General features: G+C 39.8%; 1 protein-coding gene across 7 annotated transcripts in view; it reads right to left on the reverse strand.

The window, feature by feature from the left end:
• Positions 1-3,782: 3,782 nt before the first annotated feature.
• Positions 3,783-20,377, reverse strand: part of GK (glycerol kinase) — a 109,273-nt gene continuing 92,678 nt past the window's right edge. For 4 of the 7 annotated variants that reach the window (XM_089653010.1, XM_089653011.1, XM_089653012.1 and 1 more), the window contains 2 exons: positions 19,502-19,588; positions 3,783-8,439 (listed from right to left, as the gene is read on the reverse strand). In XM_089653010.1, the coding sequence (XP_089509136.1) occupies positions 8,426-8,439; positions 19,502-19,588 (101 nt within the window). In that variant the 3' untranslated portion in view covers positions 3,783-8,425. Of the gene's footprint in view, positions 8,440-19,496; positions 19,589-20,377 lie in introns of those variants that run through there. The other 3 variants (XM_089653016.1, XM_089653013.1, XM_089653014.1) reach the window with 2 other exon arrangements.

The following is a 20,377-nucleotide window of genomic DNA, read 5'->3' on the forward strand; positions in this document are numbered from 1 at the left end:
CAAATGGGACAGAACTGTATCACATTCATTTTCTAACCTTAGTTATAAGGTCCAACCTACCCCCTTCCCTCCTGCTTAGGCCAATCCAACAACAGCTATGAAGGAGACAGCTGATTCATAGGTGCTCGTTTCTGCTGTGACCTCTTCCTGAATCAAGCAAAGGCAAGAGGAGTGGGGCTTCAAAATTCCTCTTGCATTACCCAAGTGCGTGCAGCTGAGACAAGGTTTGACTATGATTTAGCCATCTCCTTCATAGTTGTCGGATCGGCTGCGGCAAGAGGGGAGGGGGTGCAGGTCAGACAACTAGGACTAAAAAGCACTTTCAAAACTTGGGACAAAATTACTACATGTACTTTTCCCATAGGTATATACCTTCTTTAATGGTCAGTTTCAGCAGTAAAATCAACGTCTAAAGCAGGGACCTCCACACTTTGGCCCTCCAGGTTCCCATGAGGCCTTGCAAGATTCTGAAAGTCACAGGAAAGACTCTCAGATGCAGAGGCATGATGGAACTTGTAGTACTTCAACAGCTGGAGGGCCATAGTTTGGAGACCCCTGGTCTAAAGTCTAGGGGGGTTCCATGGTGGTGAAGAAATCAATTTAAAGAGTAAAATTTCATATCACAAAATGTCTGCATTTCAGCTGTATTATTTATGTAAACATACAATAAAACTACTCATAATTTTGAGAACCACAAAAATTCCAACCAAAAATAGTTTTCATGCCTAAAAGTAATTCTGAACTTGCTGCAGTTAATTGCAAAGACCCACTCTACATGAATGCTCAGCTGTTCTGTTTGGGTAAAACATTAGCACTTTTTTGTAGCCCAAAAGCTTTCCAACCATCTCCCACACATTCCTATTGGTCAATGAGGCATTCCATCATTGTGATGGGATAGTAAAAAAAAAAAGTATGAAAAAGAGAAGCAAGAGGGCAAACTCCCGATAGTTTGCCCAATCGTATCTGCCTGACTTCCAGCAGATGAAAGCACCGACAGGTGCTGCAGGTATGTGCAGGCACCTCTAGGCAAGTGCTCTACATACCTGGCAGCAGCTTTTTTTGTTAGACAGGGTTACTAAAACCGTGGAGAGCTCTGAGTGCTGCAATGTTAGTAGTAGATGTGATCATCTGGATTAAAGTAAGCAGTTGGTAGTGTATAAATTTTCCTTCATGAAAAAAATGCACATATTTTTGCAAAAAAAAAAAAAAGGAAAGGGGACCTATAGAGCATTGAAGCAGCAATCTGTGGATCACTGGTGCAGTATTAGGTTCCTGCATGCACTGCATAGAGCTCTGTGCCCGTACCTCTGCATTAGCTGTCAGTTTCAGAGCTTTATGAAGTGTGAATGGACAAGGAGCGCACCAATCAGCATGCTCGCAGTCTGTAGAATCTGCAAGTCCATCGGCTGCGGTGGAAGATGGGACTTGTAGTTTATTCATTCAATACCATTTTAACATCTCTCCTTCTTATGCTGGCTGTTTTGAAATGATTTCTACAATAAAAGGTGTCATACTGCAGTACAGCCAACTGGACCTTTTGTGTTCTGAGTACAGCTGCAAGCTGAGCCGGAACCCGGTGAGTAGCTAATAGCAGCATATCCATGGTTCGACCTGGAGTGGTGGGGTCACTTTTTTAGTGAATGAGGCTCTTTATTTTCCTGCGTGATAAAACCACCATTTTTTCTTTATTCCTGGCAAAAAGTTTCAAGGTCTTGTAAATTCTTTGTTTTTTTTAGCAGCATGTTTGAGATCTTACCTCAATGATGCCGAGGTCAGATTGTCCCACTACAGAACCTACTCTTTTTTCTGCTGCTACCATTTAAGGATTGACTTGGGTCTTATGTTTTGGATATTGTAATGTCCAAATTGCACCACCATGCAGTTATTTTCATCCTACTGTATATTTTCTGATAGTATGCTGCACTCATCAATTTTAATGTCTTGTCATCAGTTTCTACTACGTTCCCTGTTCTGCTGTAGCTCACTCCCCCAAAAACAGCAGAGATCCACATCCACGCTCCACTGTAGGTATGGTGTGCTTCTCTTCATAGACTGTCCTTTCCCAAGATAGTGTTGTGAAGTTCTTAGAAGTTCCATTTTGGTCTTATCAGTCCAAATGATCATGTTCCAGATAATAATAAAAAAAAAGAGAGCTTTAATCGGGTAAGGACTGCAGGTGTTGTGACCTGCTGTCTGTTTCACAGCCAAAGTCCTGTCCGGTGTAAATAAAGATCAGATGCACATGAAGGAGGAAGAAAAGTACTGAGACCCATTTTGAATGACTTTTCTGCCTGCATTGTGAACTTTGGGGATTCATTGCTCCAAAGTGGCTGTAACTACAGAGGTCAGTATGGCTTATTTACTGCTTGTTAGGCATATGTAAGTATTTGAATGCCCATAGTATGGCCACAGTTCTGCTTTGAAAGTTTAAATGTGGTTACAGCAATTTTAGTGTGAACTGCGATCCTTGCAAGAAATTTTGTCATTTATTATGTTTGCTATACAAAACAGAATGAGCACAATTTGATAAATCACCGTTAAGCAATTTTAAAATGTCAGTGACAACACATATTTGTTCAGAACTAACCATCAGATGTTTACAGATTAATTATAGATTGCAAAGAAAATTTTACATTCAGTATTACTGCTGTGATATAAAACAATGAGACTACAACTAGATTCTATCCATATGGAAGAAGTACACATAATCTGTGGCCCTGAGCAGTCACATTCCATCTGTCACGTTTCTACTCCAGGTTAGAAATTTCAAGCAAAACAGCTGACTGGTGCTTTAGGAAACACCTGCCTCTTCTATTTTTTATAGAAGAGCACCATTAACCCCTTCATGCCTATGGGCAAAACAAATCTTAAAGCCTAAGTAAAATTTTACAACTTTGACATGTGATAGTAAAACCGTACATATCACAACTACTTTGTACATCCAGGTGAATTATAGTTTTTTTCAGGACAAATTGGGCTTTCATTTGGCGGTAAATGGTAATGGATATCTCCTGATAATTTTTTTTCTTATTATAAAAGGAAAACTGGCCCAAAATAGTAAAAAAAAAAAAAAAAAATCATGTTTTTAATTTAGCTGGGTGTTTCTTTTTGCTACCATAACTTACCACCAAAGAACAACCCAAAATACATTTTACAGCTCTAAGTTATTACTTAGTACTACAGCCCAGAAACAATAGTGCCCCTTTTTGTTTTTTTACCTAAAGCACACTGGACTAGCTGACACGGATACCCATTTAAAAGAAAAAAATAAATCCTGACCTTTGACCTTGACCCAAACACTAACCCTGGCACTGAACTAGATCAAATCTTGATCTAGATATTTTTTAATGTTTATCTTTTTTTTACTACGTTTTTTTTCTCTGCAAGGAGAGAAAGATACAATGCATCTCTCTCCTCCATTCAGAGAGACGAAAACCAAGGGGGGGGGGGAGGGCTTCACAGTGACTGATCACTGTGATAGCCAATCAGAGGCTATCACAGAGATTATGTGATCGGGAGTCCTTGGTCCTGATCGTTAGAACGGGACCCGGGGCTCTTAGCGACACCCTGGTCTTTGTGCTGGGAGTTTGCTGTGTGTCGCGCTCCCAGCAGAAAGACAGGTACGCAAATATGCGGCCCCACATAAAAAAATTCTGTGAGGACGCATATTTGTGTGACGTCGGCGTCAAGGGCTTAAAGCTCAATCATGTTATCTTCAGGAAAATATAAAAACAACACATTAAAATGATATGTACACGAATCCCATTAAGAACACATCAACAAACAATTCAAAACATTTATTGACATCAGTTACAGTATTTCAAATACAAAGCAGCAATTGCTCGTGTGTCACTACAGATAAGACAAATGCATTTACATGACAGTTGTATTATTGCTCTCTCTGGTGCAAAGAATTATGATATATATATATATATATATATATATATGTATATATATATATTTTGCTCCATTATTAAGCTCTCAGGAGAAAAGCTAACCCTGTAATACTTCCAGATTCTCCAACACAATGCAAGTATACAGGTTAGGGAAGTCAAAAGTCCTCATCTTCAAGCTAGTTCAAGATTAGGTATATAAAGTATTGAAGGAAAAGAGTCAGCATGATAGCCAGACAGCTGACATTTTCAGAAACTGAGTGAAGAAGTCCCATTAAGTTTCTTTTAAGCACTGTAACGTGAATAATACACAGTTTTGCAAACATTTACAAGGAACCAGTTACTAGAAAATGTTTAAGTAGTTGATTTCAGCATCGGGATTCTGGTTTAAAGCAAAGACTAGTCTTCTGTGCAAGGAATCAAAATGCAGGGGAGGGGAGTATGCAAACAAGGGGATACGTTTTCATTAAGGATGGCTAGTGTTGGGATGACATGGAAGGTAAGAGTTAGAAGCTAAGCCTAAAGGCATGGCACAGTTCTCTGCCCCCGGAGTACTGTTGCATTTAACAGTGTTGAAAGCTAATGTGTTAAACAAGTGGTGTGGTACATACAAGCGAATTGTAAAAATCCTACTTCAGAGCTCCCTGGCAACCCTAATATTTGGGGTGCTCAGTATGTGGAGTATGGCTTTTCTTTAAGCTAGAACTTGGAATGACTTCCATATCCCACAGTTTAGTCTGCACATCTCCCAGATACTATGGGCATACCTGAGTTCTTGTTTGCATAGGATTCCAGGGCATGCTGGAGAGAAATTTTGAAAAGCCACTGTATGTATGGCACTTTGTGGTATCTGGTAATGCTAATCTATGCAAAGTTTCAGAAAACAGGTTTACTTTAATGTAGGTGTAGACAACACAGTTCTAAGGGTTCAGCAAACATACTCCCTGTGTCAACAACATGCACGCTAGGTACCAGATGTAGCTTTTGAGAGTGCATGAGTTTTCGGGCATCTGCCCAACTCTTTATAAAAAAAAAAAAAGTTATATACATGCAGTATCTTGATAAAACTGCATCTGGTTAGAATGTGACAAATCTTTGGTGAAGGTACTGCTCTGGACAGTGCTATGTCTACTTGCCAGTTTAGTTTTCCCACTAAGTGCTCTGGGCGCCCAAAATCCTGTTAAATAGCAGGTACCTCCTGATGCCTGTACAGCACTTTAGACTGTTTGCCCTATAAGCCCAAAATTCTTGACTGCAAGTATGTACATTTTAACCAGCTTCCATTTTGTCCAGTATTATTGCTCCATCAATGTGATTGTTGGTCACACTGGCTGATAGTGAGGAAATGGGAGATGATAATGTGGCCAAGATTTTGTAGAGGGGAGCTGATAAAACCGCTCACCATACATACATTCATTGTTTGCCAAACTGCTAGGCAAAAGAGAGCATTAATGCATTCCCGCAGAAGTGTTTTCCCCTTCATTCATGTTGGTTATAACTGAGTATTTGTAGCATTTAAATACTATGGGGAAGATTTACTAAAACTGGTGCACAAAGACTCTGGTGAAGCTGTGCATAGTAACCAATCAGCTTCTAGGTTTTATTGTCAAAGCTTATTTGAACAAGCTGAAGTTAGAAGCTGATTGGTTACTATGCACGGCTGCACCAAACTCACTGTGCACCAGTTTTAGTACATTTCCCCCAATGTTTAGCTAAAATTACTAAAATCACTGCAAACCTTCGTTTCTTCTATGAAGCTTTTGTAGTTGCTAAATTCCTGGTTTGTGATGATGAATTACTACCCCACACACTGGTATACCTAATGTATAGAGTGTTATTTACCACTAAATTTGACAATTTACAAAACAATGTACCTGCACCAGCAGATAAATCATGATCATGAAAGATTCTGAAATAATGTTCAACTGTTGTCTTTGGCTTTCTCAAATATTTCAGAGAAGGGAGACAACTTCTACTGCAAAAGTGAGCTTCTATGCAAAAGGAAAGCAAACCATTACCTGCTGTAGAAAAAATCCCACCAACTCAAAAACATTTTGGGTGGACTGTCCTTTAATTTTGCTCTTGTTTGTAAGCTAGCATGTATCACAATTTACTAACCTTACTTTATACAAATAAACTAACCTGTGGCTGTGAATGGAGAGGCATATTGTGTGCAACTGGAACAGGGCAACTGTATTTCTACCTTCTGTTCCTGTACATTCTCAATGTATGCTGTAGTGGAGTAGGTTTTACTTATAATGATAGATAATGATGATCTAGGACACACCAATCAATGGTGCACACTCAATATTAAACGAAAACTGGGCTGCTGCGCCTATTAAAAAAAAAAAAAAAAGTCAACCTTAACAATATAACACACAAAATAGCAGGAGCGCTGCCTCAGTGAATGTTATATGACATATCATATAACATACATTGAAGAAGCGCTCCTGCTATTTTGTGTATTAGGTTTTACTCATAGCAACGAAAAAGTGGTGGTTCATAGCACCTGAAGTGGAACAGAAATGCATGAAGTGCCCTATGATAAGTCCAACATGTATGTAGTGTATATCTTGTGTAGGAGCTACCGTGCCAAATTAAACACCATGATACAAAACTAATCCATTTCATACTTAAGAGCCAATGTGAATGGGCAACCAGACCTCACTCTGTGCAGGCACCTGCTGTTGCAGAAAAAGAATTCAAACACTCCAGCGGTCAGGCAATAGTGCATCCAATGGTGTCCCTGTAATGCTTTGACCGATGCAGCCCTCCTCAGATTAGGTAATCATCAACACTGCAGAAAACACACAGGATGGCACAAACACCTAGTGCATTACCACCAAAATGCTTATTGGATCAAAAAATCAATTACATACACACAAACATAGTAGAAAACAAGAGTATCAGAAATCAACCTCAGTCTTGAGGCAATGGAATCTGACCATGTACAACACAGGTGGAAGGCTAATGCATTTCAGGGGCCTTGCCCCTTTCCTCTGAGCTAATCAGACAATGTGAAGTTCCACATCTTAAATGCTCATACATCACAGAATGACTCCTGTCTCAACGAGTGGAGTCACACTGTGATGTGTGAGCATTTAAGATGTGGCGTTTCACGTTGAATCCAACGGCCCCCAAAACATGTTTGTGAGTATGTAATTGATGTTTGTGAGTATATAATTTATTTTTGAATCCAACAAACACTTGCTGTTGCAGCTTAAACTCCACGCATGATTAGGGCCTCTGCAACTCATCTTTCCTATAACCATTATTGAAGAAAATTAACATATCATAGAAAATAGGACCAAGTTCAAACATTACATAAATTAGAACGTTAATCAAGATAGTCTCATTTTGTGATGGCAGGTCTTTGTCTTAGACTGTCTGTAAAAATACAGCATTGTCAGTGCCTATAGCCCCCTGTGATAATCTGAATGGTGACAATAACGAATAATATACTATTGTGTGCTGATACAATGCCACATATAATAAGGTATATTATGAACAAAGTATACAGTAGGTAAGGTACAAAGAAGGGACAACTGAAGGCAACACTCTGATGTACCAAAAGGTAGCCATCGGTAGCAACTTGACATCTGTGTACAAATTTAGTTATAAATAATGTTTACAATAAGTTTATCAACTCAGACAGAAAAGCACTCCTCTACTTGGCACCCTTATGTGTAATAACAGGTAACACCAGTTCAATGAACATGAAGGTAAACCAGTATTGCCATTTCATTGCTATAAAATGGATCATTAATACAATTATTCAATTAAAGGGACAATTCCTTTCAAGTACCTAAACATTGAAGCAGCTTGCTTTAGAAGAACCCTTCAAGAATTCATTTTGCTTTTTCCATTTTAGCAAAACAACTGATGGCACTGTTAATTAAAATTCTACACCCAACTGTGAGAAATACATTAAGAACCATAACAAAAACAATTATGTATGCAAGAACTTTAAATATAAACAAGCCTGGGAATGTAAAGGCACAATTAATGTTTAAGTGACTTCGAATTGACAATTTATAACAAAATTCACTTATAATTGTCTGTGCTGGATTTGAAAACTACCAGTTATTTTAACTTAACATTCAGCAATTACAGTTTCATCAAAAATATCTGTACAAATTTCCCTGTTCAGTCATTGAAAATGTTATAAGAAGAATTCCGATTTTATTACTATGAATCTCCAAGTGCAAATATGTCCTCAGAAGTCCGGTCATAGCAATGACTGAGGTTAGTATTCCCTTCATTGTCATCATAATGATAAAGATTTCCTCTGTACACTTATGGTAAAAGTAGGTCTCAGTAGCATAACCTTCACATAAATTAGATTGCAGGCCATTCAGCAGAAGAGTCTTAAGCCTGCTGGAACAGCAGTTGAGCAGCAGAGTGTCAAATAATATTGTGTCAAAAGATAGGTGGAAAGTATTCTGGAACAGGTGGACAGTTCACTAAAATATTTCCTCTTGTTGGCAAGCTAAGGCTCCAACAAACGAGCACCAACGCTTCATTTGCAGAAATCATTTGTCAAGCCCTAGAAAAGAAAAACAACAAATATGTTAATAAAAAACAACACCCACTATAAAAATAAATTCAAAAACTAGTAGAATGTTTAAAAAATAACATGGATACAACTAAAAGATAAACCCTCTTGATATTTCCAATTCTTTGCTGGATGGACCAGTCAGCTACTAAAGAATTATGTAGCTTGATACTACTAAAAATTCTAGTTGCCAGGATGTTAAGACTTTGATAGAGTTAAGTCTAGTACACACAATGAGAATATCAAATGATCATCCCTTTTTTTGTATGCTATTGATTTGTAATAAATACCAAGAAATCTCTTTTGTCACCAGGTTGTATAGAATGCTGGCTAAACTGGCCAAACTCTTTTCTTATCATCCGCTGCTAATGTGGAACTTAGGTCAGCACATTCCTGCAAGTCTTTTGGGACTGCCTGACCTTACAAACCTTCTGGCAACCGGTAGTAGGATCTTAGCGATTATACATCACACAACGGGTTTCTCTCTGGCAAATGATCTGGTGGCCAACTTTCTTCACCTGACCCCTATGTTGTGTAACCATTCTAAGAAATCTTTGCTTCTGCAGCTATTAAATGCGGCAAAGGACTGCACCCCCAGTGTATGGAAAAGTAGCTCTCCTGAGTAAATGATATTCAGGAAATGGAGGAACTTACAGTGGCCCTTAGGGACAAAACCTCTGAAATAAACCAGAAATGGTTTTACTGGAATGACTTTAAGTACGTAGAGTACTTAATCAATGGTTGTGAGTACCTTATTACTTCCTGTTTAGAAGGTAGTCCTTTCACCTCTTTATCCTTCGTGTGCTGGATTCATGATGGGGAGTGGTATGGGATAGGATCCTAACCCATAATTTTATTAAATTATAGGTGATGCTTGTTCATGGATCCCTTCTTGTTGTCATTACATATTTTTTTCTCCCCTACCCTCGCCTCTATATGATTCTGGTCTCTCCATCCCCCCCCCCCTTTTTATTTCTCTTACCCCGCCCCTTGACGAACCAAGCTTCTTGTACTGCAACCGTATGACTGTCTTCTTCTCTTTGTGCTACACTGGAGTATCTCTCAAGCTTTGGGTTTCTTTGTTTTTTGATAAAAATACCTGGTAACACTTCAACACTAAGATTATATATTTATTTTGTTATTTGTACTTTGTAATGTATGTGGCAGCTCAGATTGCACTGAGATGTGTGAACCAACAGATGCCTTCTAACCTGCACACGGCCATGAAGCTCTGAACTTCCTGAATAATTTGATATGTTTAATGTTTTTCCATGTTTATGATGTACCCCTATCCTTAAAAGATGTAAAAAAAAAAAGAAAACTGATAGGTTATTAAATTTACAAAAAATTGTTGTGAGACAGAATACAACTTTGGAAGTGATATATTGTATTGTAATGAGTATGCACAGTCTTGGTCACTTAATTTTTTTGTACAAATACTATACCAGGGCTTGAAATTTCCACTCGCCTGCTCACCAATGGCGAGTGGAAATTATGGTGGGGGCGAGTGTGTCCCCCAGGGCCATCTTGCTGAGCAGTCTCGGAGTTCAGGCCGGATCTGTCATTGGCACTGGGAGCCGTCAGACTGCTCAAAAGCTGAGCGCAGTGAAAGCAAAAGAAGGAGTGTGTGATGTGCTCTCTGCCTCCCCCTAGAGTGCAGTACCCGGATCTGTGAGTGAACAACGAAGTACTGCAACTTTTTTTGGGGGGGGGGTGGTGTGTGTGTGTGTGTGTCTGTGCATGCATGTACTATTGTACATATTTCTGTGTGTATGTAAATGTGTCTGTGTGTATGTACATGTGTCTGTGCGTGTGTATGTACATGTATCTGTGTGTGTGTCTATACATGTGTCTGTGTGTGTGTGTGTGTGTGTGTGTGTACATGTCTGTGTGTATGTACAGGTGTCTCTGTGTGTGTTTGTTGGTGGCGAGTAACTTTAAGGCTTGGCTAGTAGCTCAGGACTCGAAATTTTAAGCCCTGTAACTATACCAATTACACAAAAATCATTCGTTGTTATCTTATGAGAAATATTTTTGTGGTTGTCCCTTCAGATATTATTGCATGAACTGTTAAGATCGGCTATCAAAAGATTTGTAGTAATGATCAAATTATTGAACGATTACTCCGAAAGCGTTTTTTTTTTCATCTGATTTTTTTATTGTGTGTACTAGGCTTTACTAACCTGGAACTATTAGGATCAAGACTTCTAACCTAATTTGCTGTATACCTGTTTTGGTTAGTATGAAGTAAAGCCAGTTTTTTTGTTTTTTTTTTATGTTTTTGATAGAATACGGAAGGTTTAGAACCCCCAGTCAATTGTTTTGTGACCATCAATTGTTTTGTTTTTCTGACCATCTATGCTCATTATGTCCTCACTGGTGACCTACCAAGACTGAACTCGATGGAAAAACAAAATATTTGAGTTGTACGGGAAAAGGAATACTTGTTCACGTGACAATTTTTTAAAAGAGGATTTACCTTACTAGATTGGTTCCCTGTCACTTCTTGATGTGCCTCTAAAAACAGGAAGTTATGGGAAATATCTCTATTGGGACACATATAGCAAAAAATGAAAGGAATTTAATTCTCCCTTATTCTAAACAAAATTAAAAAAGAAATGTTCTAGCTTTAGATATACATTAAAGATCAGCATTATACAGGGGCACATTGCATTTTAAAAAGGAATTTAGCAATATCAGCCCAAGGTTTCATGACCTGTTTAGAAGCTGCAGCAGATGGAAATGCTCTATGAGCCACTGTGGATATGGAAGAAGCCGAAAAATTCTTGAATGCCAGTATGTCTATAAAAAAACTGAACCATCAAAGAGGATGAACTTACTCCTTACACAAGTATTAACAAGTAGGTAATAACGGACACCATTAAGACAGGACATGGCTTCCAAAGTAGTGTTCAGCACAATTGCAGACACATCCACCCTGAGGGATCAGACTCTGTAATGGTTGTTGAGCATGTTCATCGACTGTGTGTAGCACTGATTCTAGGCTCTTACGTAAATGTATTTCAATCTATTTCCCACCTTCAGTATTTACAGACTACTTATAGATAATGTTTTCCATGTTGTCAGACAAAACATTTTTAAATCTACCATATTTTTATCTCATTTTGAGAAAGCTAGCTGGCCAGGAAAAGCATATTGAATATGAAAGCCAAAAGAAAAGTCTGAGACCGTATTTGTTACAGGCTTGTGACTCAAAGTACTGAAGCCAGAAAGTCAGCATGAGAGCAAGGAATCTGGAGTTTTCAAAAGAAGAGGATACCAATGGAAATGAACATGTTACTCTCACGTTTTAAAAAGGTAACCATGGAGATCAATTTGGTAAATGCTTAAGCTTTGTTACACATTTAATTCATCAGAAGGTATAACAAAGAATGGATGCATGATCCATAGTACAGCTGTTTTTATTCTGTGACACATTTACAAGCATAAATAAAAGAATTTACCGTAAGAACCTTTTCTTGGAGTACATATAGGACAAAGTAATTCAAGTACACTGGGTTATGCTGCTTCCTTTAGGAGATTGGATTTTGGATAGCAAACAAAGCTGTAAGGACAGCCCAGTAAAACCCTTCACACTCCCAGCATGTCTCATTTTTGTTACCAAGCAATAATAGGAGTGGATTATAAGAACAGAGGTGACCTGTGTTCCATAATGCACTCAAAGAAAAGTATTTAGAGTAGGTCAAAAGTCCTATTTTCTTAATCATACGTTATGGGATACAAGACAGAGCACACTATGATATCCAAAAGCAATCCAATAGAGGAGTGGGCAACACAACATGTTAGCAGGATTATGAAAACCAACAAGCTAGCAGAGGGGGCTCAACAAAAGCCACCTGAAGAACTAATGACCAAAGCCAGCATCATCTGAGGCTTGAACATCCACTTGGTAAAACTTGACAAATGAGTGAACAGAAGACTAGGTGACAGCCTTGCAAATCTGAGAAGCAGATGCCTGATGTTGAAAAGCCAAATGAAATGATTTAGTACAGTAGGATTTGACCAGAAACAGAAGAATCTTGCCCTTGAGGTTATAAGCTTCAGTGATGAGGTGACTAATCCACTTAACGATAAAGGAAAGAGAAGCAGACTGTCTTTTACAGAGACCTTCAAGAACGACAAACGGAGAATTCATGTGTAGCACAAGAAAGCGTTATTTTCAGGTTAAAGGATAAGTTCACCTCTAGAACGTTACATGTTCCACCATTTTTGGGTGAAACATGTTCCAGCATCTGCAGCTTCTCCCCCCGATTTCCCCCATCCCTGTGACAGCATGCAGGAGATCTTCTTCATCCACATGGGCACATCATTCATTCACAGCTTCCTGTGAATGGATAGACTACAAGTACAGTCAGCCATTGGGACTGACGGCTTGTAGTTCTTAATGAGGGTGCTAGTGAGTACTCTCGGAGTCCACTGATCTTCCTGCTCTCAAGTAACTGCCTGCCCTTACGAGGTAGGGGCAGACAGCTATCCTGAGTCTTCAAGAGTCTGACATTGCATTTGCAATACTCTGCAGGTTCCTTTGGGAAAAAAAAAATTATAAATGCACATTTTTTTTACCTGCAAAAAATGTGCATTTATTTATTTTATTTTATTTCCCCCCAAAAGGTGAACTTAGCCTTTAAGACAACCAATTCAGAATCTTGCCTTCCAGAAATGATGAGAAGAAAGGCAACCTTGTGGTTAAGGACAGACATGGACAAAGGGATATCCCTAGTGGGTTCAATGGGTGATCTTTGAAAAACCTAGAGAACCAGGTTGAGATCAAACAGAATTACTGGGGAACGTACAGGAGAACTGTGAGCAACACCCTGTACCAAGGAATTCACTAAAGAGTGAGAGGCAAGCAGTCTCTGATAAATAACCACTAAGGCTGAGATTTGACCCTTGATGGTACTCAGTGCCAAACACTGTTCCAGACCAGACTGGAGAAAATACAGGATTCATCCAATAAACAAGACTCTAAGATGAAACTTGCTTGTCCAGGGCCAAGAGAAATGTGCTTTCTAATTGAGATGGTTGACCACGAGCATTTGACTTCCTAGCTTTTAAGAGCATAGGTATGACTGAATATGATCCCTGTCCCTCAGAACCATGAGCTTTACCAGCCATGCCAGTAAAACTAACAATCAAGAAGCAGAATGGCAAACCAGTTCTTGGGGTAGATCTGAACAAACTTAGAGAGCCCATGAAGAGTGTGCCAGGAGCCTGAGAAGGTCTGAGTATCATGTCCCCCTGGGCCAATTTTTGTGCAATGAATGCCCTCCATCTCAATCCTGGGGAGTGGGTGAAGGATAAGCTTCAGTGTAGGAAAAGTGAAGATCAAGTTGAACTGATCCCACAGAGTTATCAGATCATATGTTGCAAAGGCTAGAAGATCCCTTAATCTGCAGACAAACCTCTAATATGTAGTTGAAGCTGGAAGCCAGGAGATCCACAACCAGATGTTTGTTGCAAGCTACTACCATACCATGCCATTTTCAGAGTGAATCATATTCAGATTACCTCATAGAAAAGAGAACCAGCATTGAAGGCATAACCAAGTCATCCTGAGTTCCATAATACTGATTGGGAGATGAGCTTCCTCTGACGACGAGATGGTACCTAGGACTCCCTCCCAGCCTAATAGGCTGGCATCCATCCTGAGCACCTTCCAAACTATTGAAAGTATTTTGTGGATTCCAGTGCCAATTTGTGACCCACTTTGTCAGTTCAGGCCCTACCAAAGCAGGTGTATGGGATGATCCAGAAAAGCAAACTTTTGTACCATGCTGCCAGGATGTTGAGCTGAAACAGTCTGGTTTGAAATTGGGTATACTGAACTGCCTCTAAGAAGGACCTAGTTAGACCCAAAACCTTCAGAGAAAATGGAGAGTCAGTTGGCTCCCGGGCTGCACTAGAAAGCAAAGAAATTGGAGCTTATTCAGGGAAAGGAAAACCTTGGACAGGGCCGTATCTAAGATCAAGTCCTGATGCACCAGGTCATAAAACATTTCCAGTGCTGAATTCTGGAGATTTAGCATCCACCAAAATCTCTCCATGGTCCAAAAGACGTTGGTTGCAATGAAAACAAATAAAAAGGGTAGCGCTCTAAATTATACTTGGGAGCTGATATTCCAGTAACACTGGCACTAAGGAAGGTCACCATTTACTGCAAGAAGTAATGTTTCAATGTTTATAAGGCACTAGTGATAGAAAAATATAGGGGTCAAAGTTCCAACCCACAAGTAAAATAGCACTGCACCTGGTGTCACCCAAAAGCTAAGGACATACCCGAGTTGATGTGTGAACCTCAACTCAATCTATGACGAACAACGCTGAGATCCAGGAGTTTCTATAATTTCTGATTGATTGCAATAAATAGGCCCCAAAAGGGAAGGGCAACAATTTGCTAAGATTGTATGCGCACAGCAAAATGCAGGTTGCCTTAATGTACAGGGAATATGGGGATATTCAAGTAGGCATCATTGATGTCCACAGAAGCTAGAAGGCCTCCTGGATGCAATGGTTGATCAGGCAGATTCCATATGGAATTTCTGTACCCATGGGAACCTTTAGATCGTGTATGGAGTTGGTGACTTCGAGTGGTGAAGAATTCACTGGATTTATGCGACACCCTCCTATGGGACTTTCATTCATTTACAAGCCTTTGGACTATATTATACCCTGTATTTGTTGCTCCCCGGGGGGTCTGGTGTTGGTTCTTCCCCATGCGGGGTATATTAGAGAGCCCATGAGGGAGGGAGAGTGCCTGTTACGGAGGTCCGGGCCGGGAGCTAAGCAGGGTTGCTGCTACCGCTCCATGCACCAAGCCACGCCCCCTATACCCTGTATTTACATAATTGGTACACGTGGTGTTGGGAGAGCACTCTATATTTAATTTTGTGATTATACATTATGTCACAGTATATATATATATATATATATATATATATATATATATTTCATTGAGCAAGTGCCTATCTATTTATGCACTAGAGCAGTGTAAAGGTCCACCAGTATTTTCAGCGATGTTGGCAAGTTTGCAAACATGAAGTAGGGTGGACACACAGACTGAAATTCCAATTTGAAACTCCTGGATACAAATGTTCTGGACCCAAATGTCTGGAATATCCTGGGACAAGGTAAGCGAGCAGTACAACATACGAAAGGAGCCCTTTTTGCTGAAGGTGTACAGTGTAGAGATCTTGCCTTCCTTTTTTGGGAAAATAGGGTACTGATCCCCCTTGTGACTTGCTTAACAAAGCTGCCCAAGGATTTGCAATCAAAGGGCATATGCAACAGATGTTCCTTGAAAAGATGCTCAGCACACCAAGACTGGAGACAAAGGGTGTTGTCCCAAAAGAAGGCCTTTTCTGGATAGTTGGTTTATAACATCTGTTAGCTCCTAAACACAATAGGGTAGGGTCACATGCATGAGGTCTATTTGGTGGAGGACAGGGGATTTGTCAGAATACATCTAGGGTCCTGGGCCATATCCTTGAACCAAAAAGCTAAGGCTTGACAGATGGACATTGTCACAATCGCAGGTTTCAGGGCAGGAAGTGAGGAGAATAAGGCCTTAAAAGGGCTTTTATTGTGTGTCTTGTTAAGACAGGGAATGGCTGGGTCTACAGTAGGGACAGACCACTTCTATAGGAACCCCTTCTTCATAGGGTATTGCTGAGCAAAACACATAGGAAGAGCAAAGACCTTTTCTAGGTTAGGCCAATCACTATACAGGACCAGATGCAATAGGGGAAACCTTAGCAGTCTGACAGCTCTTCAGACTACAAAGGCTACTCATTTTAAATGTAGCTGAAACAGGCATCAACAGGGATGAAGATGGTGTTAAATTCTGGAGTAATGCATACAGACTGACAGTCCTTGTGCAACAAATCTTCAAATATAAATAAGGTACAATCTTTCTCCTCCTTGGCTGACTGAATTCCCTGAGGCCGCAGTTGTTTCTGCACAAAATTGGACTCTGTGGGAGAGCTTCATAGAAGCATGCACCTGCGTTCTAAGTCAGCTACCATAATTGCAAGTTTTCCCTTAAACTCAGACATAGCAAGATAAACTTCTCATCTTTGCAATAAAGAGGAAGGGTTAACCCCTGAAGGGATTAAAGGAAGGCTCAGAGGAATGCTGTGACAGTGATCTGGGCTACTGGGTGTCAGGTCCTATAGAGGGTTTACTGCAAGTTCCCTTGGCACTGTTAGCAGATCGCAAGCTGACTAGGGCCCAAGGACCACTGCCCTTGTGCTTATGATCCACAACATTGGAAAAAAGTGAGAGACAGCTCACAAAGGTACTCACACTTTCACTGCCAGAGCAGAAAGGGTTAATGGTGTCTACTTCCAAGTCACCAGACGATTGTAGAACCGTTGCAGGCACAAAGCATTTGGCAGAAAGGCAACAGCGTCTGCATGAAATCATAGAGCGACTCACCGAGGAGCAGCAAGGCACAGAGCCCACGCAGTTGCAGAAGGCAAGCCACTCGAGCACCAAATTCAAAATCAGCCACAGCCCCCATTATCACTACTGGACAGGTGACCGGATGTGTCACATCTGGTTCCCAGTGGATTAACCCACTAGGAGGGAAATATATATATATATATTAAAAAAAAAAACTGCACCAAGCAGGCTCCCTGTAAAAACATGGGAAAAGGCCCTACTCACTGCAGCAGAGGTCCAGCAAGGGCCCTTTCCTCTCCCCAGGCACATCAATATATAGATCTACTGCAGTTCAGTTACTCTTACAGCTCTCATCCCCCACCCTCAGCCTGTGACTGGACAGTGAAAGGAGAAGTTCATCTTTCGGTCACTCTGCTCTCTCTACTATCAGCACACTCATTTCACTGCAGCAAAACTGACTTGGTTCTTTTGCTGCACACCCGGTGTTTAAGCTTTACTGTACAGGGACTGCAAAAGGTTGATAAATTATATTTACATACTTGCACTGCTTGCATGTAATTAAGAATTTATTACCAGATACAGAGCTACAACGTTTGTGTCTTTTATTTCTACATGGACTTCTGCTTAATTAAAATAACTCCTGCATGTACTACTAATGTCTTGAAAGGATATTTAATATCAGGTATATAAAACTTTAATCAAACACCATGTAAACAATTAAGTGCATGTATTAGTATGCATAGAAGGTAAAGCAATATCTCAGGGTTATGATAAGGGAATCTTGCATATAATTTTCAGAGCTAGTTTGCTAAGGAAAGAAATCAGAGCTAAGTGAAGGACAGAATTTGTTTTACATGCGTTGTTGAAATTATTGTTAAACCAACGGACATTTAAAACACTTTACTTGTCAGCAGATGGGTAGCTTATACAGTCAGTGCTTGGCAGGGTTTTATATTGTTCTTTGCACGGTTATGTGCAGTAACCCACGGACACCAACTGTAACTGAACAGTTCAGATTAGAGTCAGATTTTTCTGGTAAAACTGATTTTACCTTACACAGCAAAATACACACATGAACAGTTCCATCTGCCAAACATGTTGCCTTTAATTCAGCCACTTTTGATCAGTCAGAGAGGTGACACCACTCTCTCTTTTACAGTTATTATACTGGTGTCCCCGTTTCAGCCTGCTGAATAGATAGATAAGGAGCAGCAGCAAACTAATGATGTAACCTCTGTGCCCTCCCATCCTGCAGACAAGTGCACAGTGCTACACTGACAACACTGAGCAATTTATTTATTTATTTATTTCAGGTACTTATATAGCGCCATCAATTTATGCAGTGCTTTACATATATATTGAACATTCACATCAGTCCCTAACCCTCAAGGGGTGTACAATCTAAGGTCCCTAACTCACATTCATACATACACATACTAGGGCCAATTTAGACAGGATCCAATTAACCTACCAGCATGTCTTTGGAGTGTGGGAGGAAACCGGAGCACCCGGAGGAAACCCACGCAAGCACAGGGAGAACATGCAAACTCCATTCAGGAGGTGCCTTGGTCATGAATTGAACCCATGACCCATTTACTGCAAGGCAGACGTGCTAACCACTAAGCCACTGTGCCGCCCTATGCAATGCAAAAGAGCTTTGATTGTCGGACACTGTCGGCTCTTCTCTTCACAGCTTGAATCTTGCTATGCAGAGGACTACAAAAGGCTACTATAAGGACAGATTTGAAGTATGTATACTAGCTGCATTTAAAAAACACATTCAAGGATTATTTCTAAAAATACATATCCAGATGAAAGGATGCTTATATGTATTTTCCTGGACTTCAGCTTTAATCTCCATATGCAGAACACAATTATGTGCATCCTATAAATCCATTAATGTAGCAGTAGTTCAGCAACCAAGCCTCATTTCAGATATCTATTCTTGGGCAATAGAGTTTACTTTATCATCTCATTCAACTTTGTATCTAAATTTGTGTCCCAAAAGGATCATTTCTGCTCAGAAAATATTTTAGGTTAAGCTTGATTAGCAATAATCAGTCCTAACACTTTATAAAAGGTGTAGTAATTAATACACATGTTTCCCTTTCACTAATTACAAAGAACCTGTCTTTTATATCTGAAGTAAATTGAATGTGAAGGACAACTGGTAAACTTAATTATAGCTATAACCCAGTACCTTACTAGTGGAAGAACTTAATTATATCTATGCACAATGGAATGCAAGGCTTAATGATATCCTTTCATAACCATACACGAGCTTATGGCACCCTCATGTGGTAACTGTGTTGTGTTTCAAGTTCCTAAATGTGAAAGCTGCCAAAATATACACAGGTACAGCAAATTTCAATGTCATAAACCTGGAATTTTGAGTTAAAAAATCCAGCAAAAGAACATGTTGATGATGGATAAACGCATACTGGTTTATTCAATAAAACAGCACAACAAGCATGTGCAAAGTAAAATACAAGATTTTAGTAGACTCCGATAACTTAGATTATTTTCGATTGGTTGCTACAGATGCACTCTGCACAACATCTCTATGCCACCTTAACAAATAAACCCAACAGTTAGTTAATATTGGGATCCAAATAACAGAATAAAAACTAACCTGTTATATACTTTGCTCCAATTAACAATACCATGCTACTCACTATATAAAAGCCCAGAGGCAGACTAGTGAAGATACTAGGTTCACCTGTAGACATCCAGAAGCAGGGGATTCCAACCAAGTCAGACAGAAAGGGGAGAAAATATAAAAAATTGATCATTGGTGTTATGAATCAATTCAAATTAACAGCAGAAAAAAATGACAGGCATTAGCAATTGATAGAATGATTGCGCTTTCATTGTATAAGCCAAAAGGGCAGTGCAAACATATAAGCATTGGTAGACAGCCATGCAACCAAAGAAACATTCCCAAGATGTCAGAAACAGATTACAATAGAAGCTGTAGAAAGTTCTCCAGGTTGGTCTGGTCTAGTCTAGAGGCCATTTGTGGAAAGTTGTTGGTACTGTATGTATCATCTGCTATTTCTAACGTGTTGAGGATCCCAGTGATATTTCCTCTTCTGGAGTTCCCTCCCACCACACTGCTGAGTGTCACTACTCTTGCTGCATTCTTTCTGATGTACTAGAAGGGAAAATGACATGGACAGCAAACCCCCCCTCGTAATGACTACATTGTATAGCACGCTCGGCAGGGATAATGCTTCTGGATTTCTAAAAGAATCTGGACTGCTGACTAAATGGGGTTTATTTACTAAAGCTGGAGAGTCCAAAATCAGACTCCCTTCTGCATAGAAACCAATCAGCTTCCAGGTTTCATTGCCAAAGCTTCATTGAACAAGCTGAGGTTAGAAGCTGATTGGTTTCTATGCAGAAGGGAGTCTGATTTTGGACTCTCCAGCTTTAGTAAATAAACCCCAATATGTCAGTTTTGGATGGATTAAATGCTTTATATAGTTTCTCCACTAAGCATTTTTTC

Source organism: Staurois parvus, unplaced genomic scaffold (assembly GCF_062004578.1).
Source record: "Staurois parvus isolate SC_StPar_1 unplaced genomic scaffold, SC_StPar_1.0 ptg000696l, whole genome shotgun sequence".
NCBI classification, from domain to species: domain Eukaryota; kingdom Metazoa; phylum Chordata; class Amphibia; order Anura; family Ranidae; genus Staurois; species Staurois parvus.